This window comes from Cicer arietinum, chromosome 4 (assembly GCF_000331145.2).
Source record: "Cicer arietinum cultivar CDC Frontier isolate Library 1 chromosome 4, Cicar.CDCFrontier_v2.0, whole genome shotgun sequence".
NCBI lineage: Eukaryota > Viridiplantae > Streptophyta > Magnoliopsida > Fabales > Fabaceae > Cicer > Cicer arietinum.
In genome coordinates, this window is record NC_021163.2 from 8,242,388 (window position 1) to 8,259,074 (window position 16,687).

Genomic DNA, 16,687 nt, shown 5'->3' on the forward strand with positions numbered 1-16,687 from the left:
TATATATATATATATATATATATATATATATATATATATACAAATAGACCAATCAAACATGTATTTGAGAATATCCAAAATAAACTGCCATAAAAAATTGTGAATGTGAAAGTTTACCAACCTGTATACAATGTACATAATTACTCTTGCAAATAATCTCAAACTTTCGTTAACCATTAGTATTCAGGTTGAAAAACTTTAAATGAAGATTTTAAGTCGGAAGAAAACGTTAACAATTTAAGCATATAATTAAAACAACCTCCTTGTAAAAATTTAAGCATATAATTAAAACAACCTCCTTGTAAAAGGACTAGCTTCGATATATGTGGAAATTACCATAGGCTGTCTTTCAATTGGCAACTTATGAAGGGAACAATTCCTTACAATTTTGGAATGAAAATTGTTCCAAATGTCTCGATCCTATCATCATTGCAATAACAATCACAAATCTTCCTACCTACAACTTTGATCTCTCACTATGGTTACATGGATGCCTTATGTCCATAAATAACAAAAAAGCTACAATAGTGGTGAAGAACCACCCCAATCCAGGTCTTCATCGGCAAAAATAGCGGCTAATAATCCATGCCACCCATTCCACCAGGCATAGCAGGACTACTATTATCTTCTTTTGGGAGTTCATACACAATAGCTTCAGTTGTTGTCATCAAAGATGACACGCTGCAGAAAAATGGCATTAAGTCAGGCTACGTATAACATACCAAAGACATTGATATCCAATCAAATTTCTTAATATCATACCTGGCTGCGTCAACTAAGGCGGTTCTAATCACCTTCAATGGATCAATTATTCCAGCTTTAACCATATCAACATATTCGCCTAATAACAAAGCAGCAGGAAAATAAGTTGACAAAATCACTAATAATGTAGACAAAGAAACACATTATCTTTTGAAAAAAAGTAAACAAAAAAAGGAAAAAAGGAAACAAGAAAACACTGACCTTTGGCGGCATCATACCCAAGATCGGGATTATCCTGTTCTAATAGTTTACCAACAACAACAGCCCCCTCAACTCCAGCATTTGATGCAATTGTTTGCACAGGTGTCTGCATACCAACCAGGTAGTAAAAGAGTGAGCAACTAGAATTGAAATTGGAAGTTCAGTTAAAACAAAATGCTATGGATGGTCTAAACCTAAAATCAGTGGATGTGAAGAAAACACAAACCTTCAAAGCATTTTGGATAATTTGGACGCCTATCTTTTGATCGAAGTTGGCAGTTTGAAGTTTACTTAACTCATTTGATGCATAAAGAAGAGCAACACCACCACCTATGCAAAACATATATCAGACAGATATGATTGGAGAATGTAGAAGAACTAAGCATACAACTACCACTGTTAAATAATTTACCAGGTACTATGCCCTCTTCCACAGCTGCCTTGGTTGCATTTAAGGCATCGGTCACTCTATCCTTTTTCTCACCAACTTCAGCTTCACTGGCTCCTCCAATCTGCAAAAAAAGTCAAGTAAGACATTGGGATGCTAAACAGGTAAAAGACCATAAGAAAGCAACGACAGTTTAAATAAGCATACCTTAAGCACCGCAACTCCCCCGGAAAGCTTGGCCAATCTTTCCTGTAATTTTTCCTTGTCATAATCTGAAGTGCTATTTTCGATTGCTGACCTGATCTGCAGATAGATTCATAATGAGAAACAAGTCAGAAACAACCATTCAAACCTATCACAATATGAAAGCAGAATACACTAGTAATGGTAAAAAGAAATCTAATAGGAGATTCAAACAAACCTGCTCGCATCTTTCCTCAATTGACTTCTTATCACCAGCTCCATCAAGAATGACAGTATCGTCTTTGGAAATTGTAATCTAAAAACATTAAGAAACTTATGTCACTCTGCATCATTTACCAAAACTGAGAAATCAAGAATATTAATCAAGAAAGACAACCAAAACTCAACAGCGCATTAAAATGCTACAACTATTAAGCTAAACCAATTACCTTTTTGCAAGAGCCAAACATATCAAGATCAACTTTTTCAAGATTCATTCCGAGCTCTTCAGTGATAAGCTGAATGTATAGATAAAATGTATCACTCACGTGTTTATCTGATCAGACTGAAATATAGCAATAATTTTATTGGAAACAGATAACTTACTTGACCTCCTGTGAGAACAGCAAGATCCTGGAGACCAGATTTCCGGTTTTCACCGAAACCAGGGGCCTTGATCGCACATACCTATTATAATGGGAAGAAAAACAAATCAAATAAGCAAAACCAGGAATCAAAGATTGAAGGTAATTATGACAAAAAAGTAATGTAAAGATAGGAAAAACAGACCTTGATTCCAGCACGAAGCTTGTTTAGAATAAGAGTTGCAAGGGCATCACTTTCTACATCCTCAGCAACAATCAATAAAGGTCTTTGTCTCTGTTGATGAGGAAATGTAAGTTAATAATATCAATATTTTACAATTCAATCCAAAGTGATGCACATAGCACAGCTTACCTTCAAAGCTAACTCTAGAACTTTCACAATAGCATTTATACTTGAGATTTTCTTCTCATGGATTATAATGAGGGGATCCTCAAGTTCCTGTTGGAAAAAATAGATGTCATGGTTAATTGTGATAAACAAACATACAGACTCGTGACAATTGCATTCTATAAAGCATGCACTTATGAATACCAGATACAAGGGGAAAAACAAAAGTCACAGTTACGATATGTATAGGATAGGAATAGGAATGAAACCAAGGAGCTCAACACAACAAGATGCATCATGATGCTTCACCACCATAGCAGCTTGATAGCTAGGGACTAACCAGCTTGCTAGAAAGTATTATGTACTCATATTTCTAATGCTGCTATGTAGAGGCATAGATAAAAGAACATACGCATTTCTGGTTCTTCTGGTTAGTTATGAAATATGGAGAAATGTAGCCTCGGTCAAGCTTCATTCCTTCAACAACTTCCAACTCATTGTTCAATGTCTTGCCATCCTGAAACAGCTCAAAGGTTACGTGCCAGCTTATCAAAAAAATGATGGCATAAAGATTCAAGCATGAATTCGTTTTGAAGGATACAGGGGGAAAAGAAAAGAAAAGGCACAATAAAGCATTACACATAAAACCCAGATAAATGATAATTCTTGCAAGATGAGTTTATAACAACTTACTGCAATTGTGATTACACCTTCTTTGCCAACTTTCTCCATAGCTTTTGCAATTAACTCGCCAATTTCTCTCTCCCCATTAGCAGATATTGTACCAACCTATCATTGCAAATTAAAAGTACAAAATTTAGAAAAAGAAAAAAAAAGAAGCTACTCTAGCTGACTCCGCTTTCTTGGAATATGCTCATTAAAATTTGATACACTAACCTGGGCTATTTCTTCAGAAGTGCTAATCATCCGTGCTCTGCTTTTCAAGTTTGTCACAACAGCATCAACAGCCATATTTATACCTCGCCTAAGGTCCATTGCATTCATTCCAGCTGCAACGGATTTGCACCCTTCAGTAAATATTGCTCGGGTAAGAATCGTAGCACATGTGGTTCCTGCCAACATTTAGACCACTCATTACTCGTCACAACAAAAATACAAATGCACCATATCAGCATGTCAAATGTACAGTATCTATATATTTAATTTCTAAAAAAGTATCTGCCATGGATGGAATAAACAGCTTACCATCACCAGCCACATCATTGGTAGCATTTGCAACCTGCTTTACAAGACTGGCGCCAATATTCTTGACTTTATCCTTGAATTCAATACTCTTAGCAACTGTTACTCCATCTTTTGTCACTTTAGGGGCACCAAAACTTTGCTCAATAACCACATTACGACCCTAAAAACAGGATAAATGTAATTTTGAGAATCATGATCAACACCAATTAAATAAAGGTGGTTGCTCATCCACCCCCCCAATGTTTACTCAAAATGTATAAAAAAACAATACTGGAGTTTCCGGTAAATCATTAATCCAATTTTTTTTCACTATCAGATCCTAGAATCCAGTAGAATGCTGAGAATGGGGAGGGGATGGAAGAACACCCACCTTAAATAAAAGGCACTAAAATAGATAATTTGATATCTTCCATTACAACAACCAACACTAGTGCTCTTCACATGAATAAAAAAGTGTATGTGTGTGATAATTGAATAAAAGTCCAAGATAAGATGATTGAACTAAAATCAGCATTATATATCTTCCTTATTTACTACCTTAACCAGAGCTATCTTTCCTCATAAAAAACTAGTTACCTTAGGACCCATGGTTACTTTAACTGCCTCAGCAAGCTCTTCAACACCCTTAAGCATCAAAGCTCGAGCCTCCACGCCAAATTTAATCTCTTTTGCCGCATAATTTCTGTTCCATCCAACCCTACTTCCAATCTATGCAAAACAAATAATAAAACGGATATTAAGAATAAAAAGAGCCACTAATCACAAAGCATTCTCAACAACAACAACATAAAAATGCTATTTTAACAAAGTGTTTCACCTGATGAGTGTTGTTCCTAGCAATCCTGCATCCAAAAGAACAATAATTTGCAATCAGAATCATTCAAGATAATCGGATATTCAATATGCACAAGTAAGAAAACGTGAATCAACATAGCTGGATCCATCTCAAGACACAAAGCCCAACTAGTTAAAACAAAAAAGTGAAAATTTTGATCCAATTTCAATCATGTTATCAGTGACCGATGTGAATAATTTCCGGAAACAAAAACGACTAAGCAAATTGAAGTGTGTACAAAGTAATGCAAAATCAAAAGCTCTCTGAAACCAAAACAGCACATTGATTACTTACCGAGCTTTGGAGGCAAGGGAGGAAGCAAAACGGTACATTGTGAGTAGTTTGAACTGAGAAAACTAAACGCTGAAACAATTGCAGAAAGTGTTGTTGATGAAAGTACGCACTGCAATGTTCTTTTTAGGGTTTTGCGTTTATAGTGAAAAAACTAAACACCGAGAGAAGTCTCTAGAAAATGCACGTTTCTTCTGCTTCTAGAGGGTTTAGGGTTTTGCGTTTCTAACGTTGATGTTTGTGTTATTCTTATCTTTTACTCTAATAGTTTCAGATTATCATTTTCTACCATTTTATAAATTACAATATGACTCTTTAATCTTTACTTATTTCTGGATGTAGCCCTTTTGTATTTATATGATTTGATCATTGGTGCCTCATAATTTTGGGATAATAACATAAAAATATCCGCGGACAAAATCAACAAAATCAAATTCTCTTTTTCTGGAAATAATATAAAATAAACAAATTCTCATGTGATGCTAACTTGTTTTTCTTTTTCACTTTGAGTGGACCTCCCTCCCAATTGCATTTTTATTTTTGTGTGTGTATATTTTTTACACAATGGCTATTTGGATATAGATCAAAGCACCAGGTTTTAGTATGTTTTTTATTTTTCCGTAAAAGAAAAAATTGATTTTAAAATGAATTGAATATAAAATAATTTGTCTGAATTTATTTAAGTAAAAGTTTGATGAATAGTAAAATTCAATTATAAAACCACATTTAAAATTAAATGTTATAAATTTTAATTTTAAAGTATAATTAATTTTAGAGATATAATCAATCATACTAATAATATTTAAACATATCAAAATTAATTTTACACCTATTATATCTCTTTCAAAAATAAAATCAAACATTCAATTAATTATTTTTCTTTTGTCAATAACAAGCTTCTTTTTGTTATGTTTGGCACAATCCATAAGTGATCCCATTTTTTCATTAGGTGTCCGTGATTTTGTAGGATTCTTTAAACTCATTTATTTTTTTTATAAATATTTATGGTGCAATTTTAGAGACTAGTCCATCCAAATAATTGAAATTTATTTAAAAGATCGGCATATATATATATATATATATATATATATATATATATATATATATATATATATATATATATATATAATATATATAGATGGTTGTCTTTCTAAGTTTCTTTTCATAAATAACTTTATCTTTTTTCTATAATATATTTAAATGTTTGTTGTTTTAATCCACTTATTTATTTTTCTACAATAAATAAGCAGTTGTAATTTTGACAAGATAACATTTAAAACTATTTAAGTTAATAGAGTTAATTGTCGTATTTTAATTAAAAAATAACATTTAGTCATTTAAAATAATATAATACAACAATCAATAAGCAATATAAATTTAAAGTAAAAAGGAATAAATTTGTAAATAAACTCCCATAATCTAAATTAATAGCATAAGATGGCAAAATAAGAAATACAACAAAATTAAAAGGTCTAAAATACTCACGCATCCAGATTTGTAACGTTGATAACACCAAAGTTGTTGATTGAATATATAATAGATCAAAAGTAATATGTCAATCTGAACCAAACAAATTTACACAAAGATAAAAAGTCAAACAATGTCGCATCAATACGACGAACAAAATAATGATGCATTAAGACAATGAAATTATGAATAAAGTAGGAAAGAAAAATTCAATCTATATAAAACCACTTATTTATATAAAATGAGATAATTATAATTTATAAGAGTGATTATGAACTAAAAATAACTATAAAGTACCTCTCTCTTTTGAATGAAGAAGAAAATAGACTAGAGAGTAAGCGGTTAACATTACCTAACTAAAGTACTAATAATTGTCTCCAAAAATAGAAGAGCCAATAGTTTTTGTTGGAGAGTGGCATTTTGTTTCTTCAAGATATTGCATGTTCTTGGAGTTTATTATTGTTGTATATGTTAGATTGTTTTAATTATCTGCTATTGTGGTCCATGCAATTAATAGGATGACTTTAAATTAAAGATGATCTAATATTTGTTTGATTTAATGGTGATTAAAGTGGAATTTTATTTTAAAATTCAAAATAACTAACGTCCCTATCTCTCTTTTGAATGGTGGCTACAAAGTGGTGGTTGTAACTTTAAAATGACATAAAATAGAAGAAAATACATTCATTTATATTTTTCCTCATAAAATTAGTATCTTCACCATCAACAGATATAAGACAGGAAAAGAAAACAATTTCAATTAAAAACACTAAAAGAAAAATTGTATCATAAATTCATGCATAGTGAAAGTCATAATTTCAAAATAATTGAACAATTTTTTTAATAGTGTATCCCATTGTGTAAAAACTTCAATAAACTTAATTGTTTATTCAAATATAATTTTTTTTATCATTCACACAATTATAATTAAATAAATGAAACTACCACAAGTGCTTGTCCTCTTAGAACACATATTTTTATGAAACTTTTCATGAGGTCAAGTGTATCATTATGCTTCAAGGTAAGTACAGTGGCGGATCCATACTATTTTTCTACAGCGGGGGCGAAAAATTTGACTATGTCATCATCATCAAAGAAAGATATTTCTTTTATAAAGTACGATGTATTTTGTATAATTGTGTGTGCTTAGTGTTAGAGGAGTCATAAAAATTAGAAGGATATAAATCTCTTATAATTTAGGGTTTTGTAAGCATGTGCCCTTACGCTATGTTTACATAGGTAGTATATGATGAATTGAAATTGAAATTGAATGAGAATGAATATGTTTATGTTTAATTGTTTATATTGTCAAAAAGATAATGAAATTGAATGCAATAGAATAAAATACAGACTTAATTGCACTTTTGGTCTTTCTATTTTAGATAATCGTAAAAATAGTCTTTCATTTTATTTGTCTTTAGTTTTGGTCCCAAACAGAATTTGAGTTCAAATCATGATGAGTTGTCATTTTTTAATGACGTGTCAAAAAATGATAATGTGACATACGTCTATGTGAATTAAAAGTTATTATTATAATATTCCAAATTAAAAAATACAATTTATATTTTTAAAAGCCATTATTATATTATTCCAAATTTTAAAATAGAAGCCAAAATTAAAAAAACTTATCAGCCCCAATTCATTGCAAATCAGCCGCGCACATAAACCCTCAATAAAAAATCGATCAAACCTTCATCCTCTTCTTCATCTTTGTTTTTTTTCTTCATCATTCGTATTCTTCATCTTCTTGGTCTTCAACATATTGCAACTCACCACCACTCTTCTGGGAGAACTCCATCAACCTCTCTAGATAATAGATCTAACATATTTGGTAGAAATTAAGACATATAAGCCATACTCAAATTACTATTCCATGATGGTGATAGTGATAAGATTTATGTGATCCCCATAGTTGGCATGAGTGGTGTGGGCAAAACCACTTTAGCTCAATACGTGTACAATCATGAAAGTATAAAGCAGAAATTCGATGTTCAAGCATGAGTTTGTGTTTATGATGATTTTGATGTTTTGAAAATTACAAAGACCATTGCAGAGGTAGCTAGAAGTGGACGAAGAAGAAGAGGAAGAAAAAAGAAGATGAAGAAGAGGATAAAAACAGATAATGATTAACAAGTGGTCGATTTTTGATTTTATGATTCACATGTGTTGTTGAATGTTTTTTAATTTTGGCTTTTGTTTTAAAATTTGGAATAATATAATAATAGCTTTTAATCCACATAAACGTCTGTCGCGTCACAATTTTTTTGACACGTTATTAAAAAATAACAACTCATCATGATTTTGACTCAAGTTCTGTTTAGGAGACCAAAATTGAGGACAAATAAAATGGAGAGAATTATTTTCGCGATTCACCTAAAATAAGGAGACCAAAAATACAATTAAACCAATAAATTATTATTTTTTATGTATACTTAATTCATTCATACGTCTATAATCTATTAAAATATTGCCAAAGAGTCTATAATCAAATGTGCCTTATCCACAAGCAACACTATCCGCAGCTCATCAGCCCAAGTAACTTCAAAGATGTATCAAAATCGTCTTTTGCACCATGTACTCCAAATTGACCCTACTATCATGATTTTCCTTTGATATGTGCAATTGTAGGTCAATCATTATTTATTTTTGAAACATGTTGATTCTCACTTATCTACATTATTACTTATTCATCTTGATTAAAATCCTGGCAGGCAACAACTTGGAAGAAATCAAATCAACAAAACTATTTTTAACAACTTTTTAAAAATAAAAAGAGATATTTGAAACCATGGAATTGTTTGATTGAAAATAAGAAAATTAAATACTAATGGTGTTCTGGAGTGGACTTCGAATCAAAACAACTTAACTCAAATTTTAAATAGGTATAAGTCCATTGTCTAACAAATCAAGTGTCTTCAGTATAGAATAATTCGGTGCACCCGCATGACAGTGAAATAAGATTATGTGATTAAATCATCATTGTTTGATCATCATCACCACAAAGCCATATGAGAATTATGTTGAGAATCTCACAATGGCCTAACCGACTAAAAGTACACCTAATCAAAGAGTTCTCCATATAAAAGGTCATGTATTTCATGTACAAAATACACAATTCATTCTTACCTAAAATATCTCTTACTCACTCCAACTTTCGATGATTTTGTCATACTTCAGTGTACTCCACCTACGATAATTGACTCCGACTGTCACCAAAATTCCATTATGGGTCAATAGGATTAATACCCTAACTAAAAAAATTGGAAACAAAATGTTTTATAATGCCATAATTGAAGAATACAAAACACTGACATGCTTGGCATGCCTTGATCATTAATTTGAAGAAAGTAAGAAAATAATATATAGATGTAGTTGCATACTGTGTTTCACTATCAAAATTGGTAGATTTAGATATGATGGCGCATGTTCCTGCACTTGGCCATATATTTGTACCCCAAGATGTAAATTGGAAGTAGATTAAATTAAAGTTCCCTCGATGACAAAAGTATATATTATATTAAGTTCATTTTTTGTACACAAAAAGGCATGGTTAATGATGTCAAATTTGTTATTAGTCAAAACAATGTAGTACACACGCTTGTTTTGCACAAGAATGTGCCTTTTCCCTTAATCTATGTTTTATATTCCAAAAAAGAAGTTTGATTTTTTCTTTCACTTTTTCCCTCATTATTTCTGTTTTTCTCATTCCTATTACCCTTTCCTACAATTCTGTTATGTTACACCTCTTATTTGAAAAGCTTAAAATATTAAATTCAGATTAATGAATGATTTGTCTCTTTAGAAAAACAATGGAGAATAAATGGTGAACAAGGAGCAGGAACATTTCAACCACTTCTTGTTTCTTCAATTTATATTTTCAAATTCCATATCAACAGAGACATAATACAATATTAAAAAATAGTTGTGTTGCATTCAACTTAGAACAACTATTAGTCGTACTTTATTAACCTTTTAGTCCAATTTTAAATTATCAATTACCAATGTATATTTCTTCTGAAAATTAGAGAATGTTGGAAGAAAAAAACCTCGTACACACCTAGGATTTTATATACGAATATACACGTTCGGCACATCTTGCTTATATCCACAAGAACATTTTAAGATAATTATATTTATTATCTCAAATATAATTAAAATAATTTGTAATACAACTCAGTAACACCTTACAATACTTTCTTACGTTTAAGAGTTATAAGAAATGATAACATTCGCATTTCACTCAATAAATAATCACTCACAGGATAAAGAATTTGACTTCGTTCAAAAAAGAAACTAATGCTCCATAATTACAATATATTCTAGAAACTCCTAATTCATTATTTTTAAATTGAATATGTAAGTCTCAACGATTAAATATAAATAATTTAAAATATTTATTATCTTTTTTCATGCATTGAAATTCTACACTTTAAAATTTAAATTGATTTTCAACGAATAATTAAGACAAAAAAAATACAATAATAATTAAATAAATTACGATAGTATTTTATTGCGCTTGGAGTTAATATTTGACATGATAATGTTTTATTAAGTCATGAATGACCAAACTACATAATCAATTAAAGGAACTGCATTACCATGATCCTCAATTTAAGCAGAGGTAATGTGGGAATGATTAATTATTAATTAATATGTTTTTGATCATCATGCTAAGGTACAAAACAAGGCAATGAAATAAAAAGAATGATGCTGGATGTAGAAAAAGTTGACAGCTAACTAAAGCAACATCTTATACATGACCTCCTGTCTTGTTTATTTTACACCACTATATAGTTAATGGTATGCATCACATTCTTTCTTGGTCAGAACCATGTGCATGGATTATAAAGTAATTGATGAAACGGCATCAATATTTAAAGAAACATTTTTTATAAATAGTATAAAGTGCAATAAATAAAGTTACATGTAGAGTGAAAGATGCCTAGAATCTGTCTCACATACAACTTTTTTTTTAAAGTTGTTTTTTTTTTCTTGTACTAAATAATTGAATTCAAATAATTTATAAACTTTAAGTAAAAACAGATTATTTAAGAAAATTTAAATTTAAATCATAAATAAAATAATTATTAATCAAACTTTATTTTTTATTTTATTTAATTAAACTCTAAATTACATAGAGTCAATTTCTTTTCTAAAAATTCGAGGTTAAGATAAAAAATTAAAGTTGTGTGACATGTGTCATGAAACAAATGGAGTGACTTAAAATCAGTGCAATGAATCTCACTTAAGAGTGCAATTCTAATCATTATAGTCTCAAATATGGAGGTGGATACTGCCATGAGATTTGGTATACTTAATTTTCTGCATCAACCATAGGAGAAGTTTTCAGTGTCTTTAAGCCATCTTCAAGAGACATTGAATTGTGGTCCATAAAGTTCATACCTTTGTTGTGATCATGCAATTTGGCCATTTTTTTAATACTAAAAAGGTAGCAATGACTTCGTTAAATTAGTACATAAGACATTAAAATTAAATCCTTGGTAAATATAATATTTGTGTACATGATAATATTGATAATTAAAATTTTGTCACCTGCACCGCTAAGTTTTCAAAAATCAATTAATTTTAAGGAAAAAAAAATGACTTTGCCACCTCATCTGCTGATTATAAAGACATTTCAATATAAGTAGATAAGAGCTATGTATTATAAAACTAAGGCTCTTTTCTTATGCTTAGTTTCTATGAAATGTATTAGTGGCAAAAAAACAAAGAATGTCATTGGTTAATTAATTGCATGACTTTGTCCGTATTAAATTACATTAGCTTGATGAAGAAAAGAATATAGCATGTGGGTGTTCAACAAAATCACATGATTATTAATGACACAAAAGAACAATTCCACAAAAAATTAAAATGCATGAACATAAAGGTCTTAGATTAAGGAAGTGGCGGTAATGAAATGAAGATTAGTTATTTATGTTATTTTTTAGCACCTTGTAAGACAGCTGACCTCAAAGAGCATGAGCTGTCGAATTTCAATTGGCTGTTAAGGAAAAGAGTGAATTAGAATGCAAGCCTTAGTTCTTGGGATAAAATGAAATTTTTATAAAGAAGTAAACATGATTATCAATCTTTTTTCTTAAAATTATAACGTCTTAACTAGATTCACTCATTTGATATTACAGGGATTAAAATGACATTAAATTCTAACAAAGTGAATGATGTCAAAAATGCATTTGATAGCAAATTCAAACAGACAAATGAACTTGATTAATATTATATAATTTCAAAAATCATTTTAAAATATTCACAATGTCAGAAACTATGACAAATGCCAAATGAAACACAGAGTAGGTTGTTCCTTTTACTATTATAATAAGCCTTAACCAATACCTGTCAAATGTCAATGAGAGTTGTATATGTCTTAGCCCTTAGGAAACTTATTTGGTGTAGTGGCATTTGAATCATTTCTATCTGTCAGTATTTTATCTCATATTCATTCACTGTCTAAAGAATCTATATGGAAGATACATTTCCCAAGATGGAAACCATTACTCAAAAGAAATTGCCAACTTGTTTGCAACAAATGGAAACAACAACAGGATCCAAGTATTTGGAAGATACAATTATAAGAAGAGCCTCTTACTCTCTCACTTCTTCTCAGCATCATGTTCATGTTTTCAAAACTGAACTAAACTCATCAACACAAAAACCTTTTTTGTTTACTTCAAATTCCACTTCAATGAAAGAAGAAGTACCTTTATACACTTTGGTTAATCAAATTCCTCCAAAGTTCAATGGTCATCATCATGAAGACATTTATAGATTCAATTCTATCTCCAATTCAAATTTCTTAGCCTCAAATATAAAACACACCTTTGTTCCTCTAAATCTTTTGGAAACTCTTCCAACATCAACCATAACACAAAATTCTAATCAACCAACAACTCCTTTACCTTCTTCTTCTTCATCTTCATCATCATCATCTTCATCTGCTACACCGAAATATCCAAACTTAACTTTGTTTTTGAACCAACCATCCATGCTATACTCATCAAATTCAACCTCACATATCAAAAGCAATGAATTCACATCAACAAATTCACACCAAACATACCCTATTTCCCAATTAGGCCTAACACAACAACATCAAACTTATGATGATTCACACAAAATGAACAAGTCTTTCAATGAAAACTGGTTGAGTGTCACAAAGACTCAACCTATGAAGTATAGTGGAAGAGGAAAGTTGTTCAAAGGTGTGAGGCAGAGACATTGGGGCAAATGGGTTGCTGAAATTAGGTTACCAAGAAACAGAACTAGGGTTTGGTTAGGGACATTTGACACAGCTGAAGATGCTGCAATTGCATATGATACAGCAGCATATATACTAAGAGGTGAATGTGCTCAGTTAAATTTTCCAAATCTGAAACATGTGATTCATGCAAATTCATTGAATGGTACAACTGCTTCACTTGTTGAGGCAAAATTGCAAGCTATATCACAAGGTGTTAGTTCTAATAGAAAGTCAACTGTTTCAACAGAAAAGTCAAACAATGTTCATAGTGTTGAAAATGATAAGGATTCAACCATGATGAAGGAGTTGAAGTTTGGTACACAGGGGAATAAGGTTGGAGATGAAACAAATCAGAGAAACAAAAGTATACAGAATGAAATGTCTGATATGGAAGCTGTTCAGTTAAGTAGAATGTCATCTTTAGATATGGATATTATTTGGAATGAACTTCTTGTTTCTGATTCATAACCAATTTGTTACTTTGAATTTTGAAAGCATATACTACTACATAGCTTTTGTTTCTTTCATTTTGGATCACAGCTTTGTTTAGCTCAACAGTTCATTTTTTATGTTATAGTACAAACTATTTATCACTGTTTAATGGTAACTATATGTTTGACATTTCCTAGGCCAAAATTCAATGTATACTATAGCACAAAAATTAGTATTCCTGATCATATAAAAATCTATATCTATGTTTAACTCCATTGAATGTGTCTAACAGAGGTAAAACCACTCCTGCAGAATATTAAATATACTAGTATTGAATGATCATGTACAATGTATTGTATGCTTCATGAGTCTTACAAACTGTCATTTTTCTTTAATTAACATCTCAAAGTATAATATACTCATAATCAAAAATAATCAAAACATGAAGTTATATAACAGTTTCTGTAGCCATTCTATGCTCAAATTTTAAGCATCCCATACAATGTTGCCGCAAGAGCAGTATAAACTATATGTGCACAATTTGCATCTCCCTTTGAAAATTGTGTGCTCTTCTTTGTTGAAGGAGACTCTGGAAGTGTAGCAGTTCTTTGATCTGATCCAGCTTCTGCTTTAGGTGCCATAGTTGGTGAAATTGATTTGCCATCGTCTTCTACATGAACATGAAGTTTCATTCCACCAAGGCAATACAATTTATTTCCACATACAAAATACCTGTCTCCGCCTCTTGTCAATGGCACCGTTGTGTTTCCATTTCCATAGCTCGCCAACACTTTCGTTGTGTTGCATGTGCCAAAGTTTTCTTTTGTAACTTCGTCGACACTATTAGTCGACGAATATTGAAAAACTGGAAAATAAATAAACAAAAATCTCAAACGGTTGTCAATATCTATAAAATTTGAACAAGGAGAATGATTGATTTTTTATATGTGGAATAGTTATATAGCATTGCTCTAATTATATGAAAAATAATAAACTTCATGTTAATTGGAACATGAACAATATGTAACATTAATAGAAAATGAATTATTGAATGGAACATTAAGGTACTTACGAAGAGCATCGCCTATCTTGAAGTTCTTATCAGCAACCCATGTTTCTAGATTAGTGCTAATGTCCCAGCCAGAGTTATCTCCCACAGTGTAGGTAGTTGCTGAACATGTGATAATTGCCAAAGAAAACACAACAGAAAGAAGAAACAATTTTTCCATGTTCAGAATGAAAAGTGTTAACTTGTTATGGGAACTAACATGTGACCAACTTAATTAAATACTTCAAGTTTGCTCTTTATTGGATGACCTAAGTCTAACTCCAAAAACAATAAACGGAATACAATCATAAATTTTAATTTGAACTAATTACTCTTTTTTTTAAAGCAAAAAGTATTATTTGTATCATTTTTTTTTAAGTATCTTAGAAACTAAACTTACATGTATATTGTTGTATAACTGATAGTACCATCTATGTCCTTTTTTATGTTTCATTTCGAATTTTTACATATATTGGAAAAAGAATGTGAGTAGTGTATTTAATAAATTTATTGTGTTTATTAATATATCTAAAATAGATTTTTTTTGTATAGAAGTATGTTACACTCTGACTTCTGAAAGACATTTGATATATTGATTGATAATTTATATTAAAAAAATAATAATAAATATACCTATTGATTTGAAATGAGGTTTAGATTAACAACACTTATTTTTCACAAAAGAAATTTAAATTTAAGAACAAATTAAGGAGTATATAATTTTATTCACTTATAAAAAAAGAGAGTATATAATTTTATGAGTTAGTTGGTGGAATGGGAAGGGTTATGTTAGCTGGGCAGTGGTTAAACGGTATTGAACTGCCAGTGAGTATTTAGGTTTGACTTTAAAATTGATTCTAGATATATTATGTGCATATTGTCACCCTCCAGTGCTACCACAAAGCATGGCAACTGGTTATGTTTTTTTTTTTTTTTTTCCCATAAAGCAAGATTAACTAATTAAGTTATAAACTCTAAAATATAATCCTTAAAACTAAAAAGCTTGTAAAATTGTGAGTTTAGAGGAGGTTTATAATCTCCTTTTTTAAAATTTATCCTTGGATTTATTTTTTTTGAAAAAATAATTTTCGATTTTTTTTTCTTTGCAAATTTTTTTTTGAAATTTCTTAGAGTAAAAACAGTTTTTGATTTTGAGAAAGATTTTCGAAAAAAAAATAATTTTAAAATTTTTTCTTCAAAAAATGTAATTTGTTTATTTTATTGTGATTTTTTTCAAAAAATAAATTTTTCGATTTTTTTTACAAAAAAGTGTTTCAATTGACAAAATATTAATTCATAAACTTTCTTATTTAAACCCACAAAAATAATGAAATAAGGAGTTGATGACTTAAAAAAGGATCTCAATAGGTATTAATATTTTTAAGAAGTGCTTTAAACTCTGAGGTTTAATTGACTTGTAAGTATGTAAGTAAATAATTTACATTTAGTAATTATAAGAATAATTGTTTTTTATTTAATAATAATAATAATTCTTCTAGATAGATATCAAATTTTAATTATGTCAACGTTATAAAATTTGTTAAACCCCGCACTCCACATAAATCAGATAAATAAAATAGGAACACTAGACACAAATGCAATATAATAATGTATAAGTATATATGAAAAGTGGAACGAGTGAGAATGTGTGTAGATCATGTATGTATTATGTATAATAAATAT

The 16,687-nt window shown here is 30.1% G+C and overlaps 3 protein-coding genes across 4 annotated transcripts; 1 reads left to right on the top strand and 2 right to left on the bottom strand.

Moving 5' to 3' along the window:
- Positions 1-285: 285 nt before the first annotated feature.
- Positions 286-5,024, bottom strand: LOC140920168 (chaperonin CPN60-2, mitochondrial). 2 transcript variants are annotated; one of them, XM_073367949.1, is made up of 18 exons: positions 4,803-5,023; positions 4,491-4,515; positions 4,250-4,381; positions 3,674-3,833; positions 3,365-3,540; positions 3,161-3,256; positions 2,880-2,984; positions 2,492-2,578; positions 2,324-2,413; positions 2,141-2,221; positions 1,984-2,052; positions 1,773-1,850; positions 1,559-1,654; positions 1,376-1,475; positions 1,190-1,293; positions 964-1,069; positions 763-841; positions 286-681 (listed from the first exon to the last, which is right to left on the bottom strand). In XM_073367949.1, the coding sequence occupies exons 1-18, from the start codon at positions 4,838-4,840 to the stop codon at positions 576-578; spliced, it is 1,728 nt and encodes a 575-aa protein (XP_073224050.1). In that variant the 5' UTR covers positions 4,841-5,023; the 3' UTR covers positions 286-575. The 2 variants fall into 2 exon arrangements, with proteins under 2 accessions (XP_073224050.1, XP_073224051.1); XM_073367950.1 differs by lacking the exon at positions 2,880-2,984 and having other exon boundaries at positions 4,803-5,024.
- Positions 5,025-12,546: 7,522 nt separating this feature from the next.
- LOC101510582 (ethylene-responsive transcription factor ERF062) lies at positions 12,547-14,231 on the top strand. The gene has a single exon (XM_004496024.4). It carries the CDS (start codon positions 12,748-12,750, stop codon positions 13,990-13,992), a length of 1,245 nt encoding a protein of 414 aa, XP_004496081.1. The 5' UTR covers positions 12,547-12,747; the 3' UTR covers positions 13,993-14,231.
- A 29-nt stretch (positions 14,232-14,260) lies between these two features.
- On the bottom strand, positions 14,261-15,232 carry LOC101510909 (stellacyanin). Its single transcript, XM_004496025.4, has 2 exons — positions 15,029-15,232; positions 14,261-14,821 (listed from the first exon to the last, which is right to left on the bottom strand). Exons 1-2 carry the CDS (start codon positions 15,183-15,185, stop codon positions 14,436-14,438), a joined length of 543 nt encoding a protein of 180 aa, XP_004496082.1. The 5' UTR covers positions 15,186-15,232; the 3' UTR covers positions 14,261-14,435.
- Between the last annotated feature and the right edge of the window lie 1,455 nt (positions 15,233-16,687).

Bases quoted from the DNA above. Each gene is read 5' to 3' on its own strand.
- LOC101510909 (XM_004496025.4), bottom strand. From the start codon at position 15,185: ATGGAAAAATTGTTTCTTCTTTCTGTTGTGTTTTCTTTGGCAATTATC. The intron at 14,822-15,028 runs GTAAGTACCTTA...TTTATTTTCCAG, and splicing joins CAAGATAGGCGATGCTCTTC to TTTTTCAATATTCGTCGACT.
- LOC140920168 (XM_073367949.1), bottom strand. From the start codon at position 4,840: ATGTACCGTTTTGCTTCCTCCCTTGCCTCCAAAGCTCG. The intron at 4,516-4,802 runs GTAAGTAATCAA...TTTTGGATGCAG, and splicing joins TCCCTTGCCTCCAAAGCTCG to GATTGCTAGGAACAACACTC. The intron at 1,655-1,772 runs GTTTGTTTGAAT...ATCTATCTGCAG, and splicing joins TTGAGGAAAGATGCGAGCAG to ATCAGGTCAGCAATCGAAAA.
- LOC101510582 (XM_004496024.4), top strand. From the start codon at position 12,748: ATGGAAGATACATTTCCCAAGATGGAAACCATTACTCAAAAGAAATTG.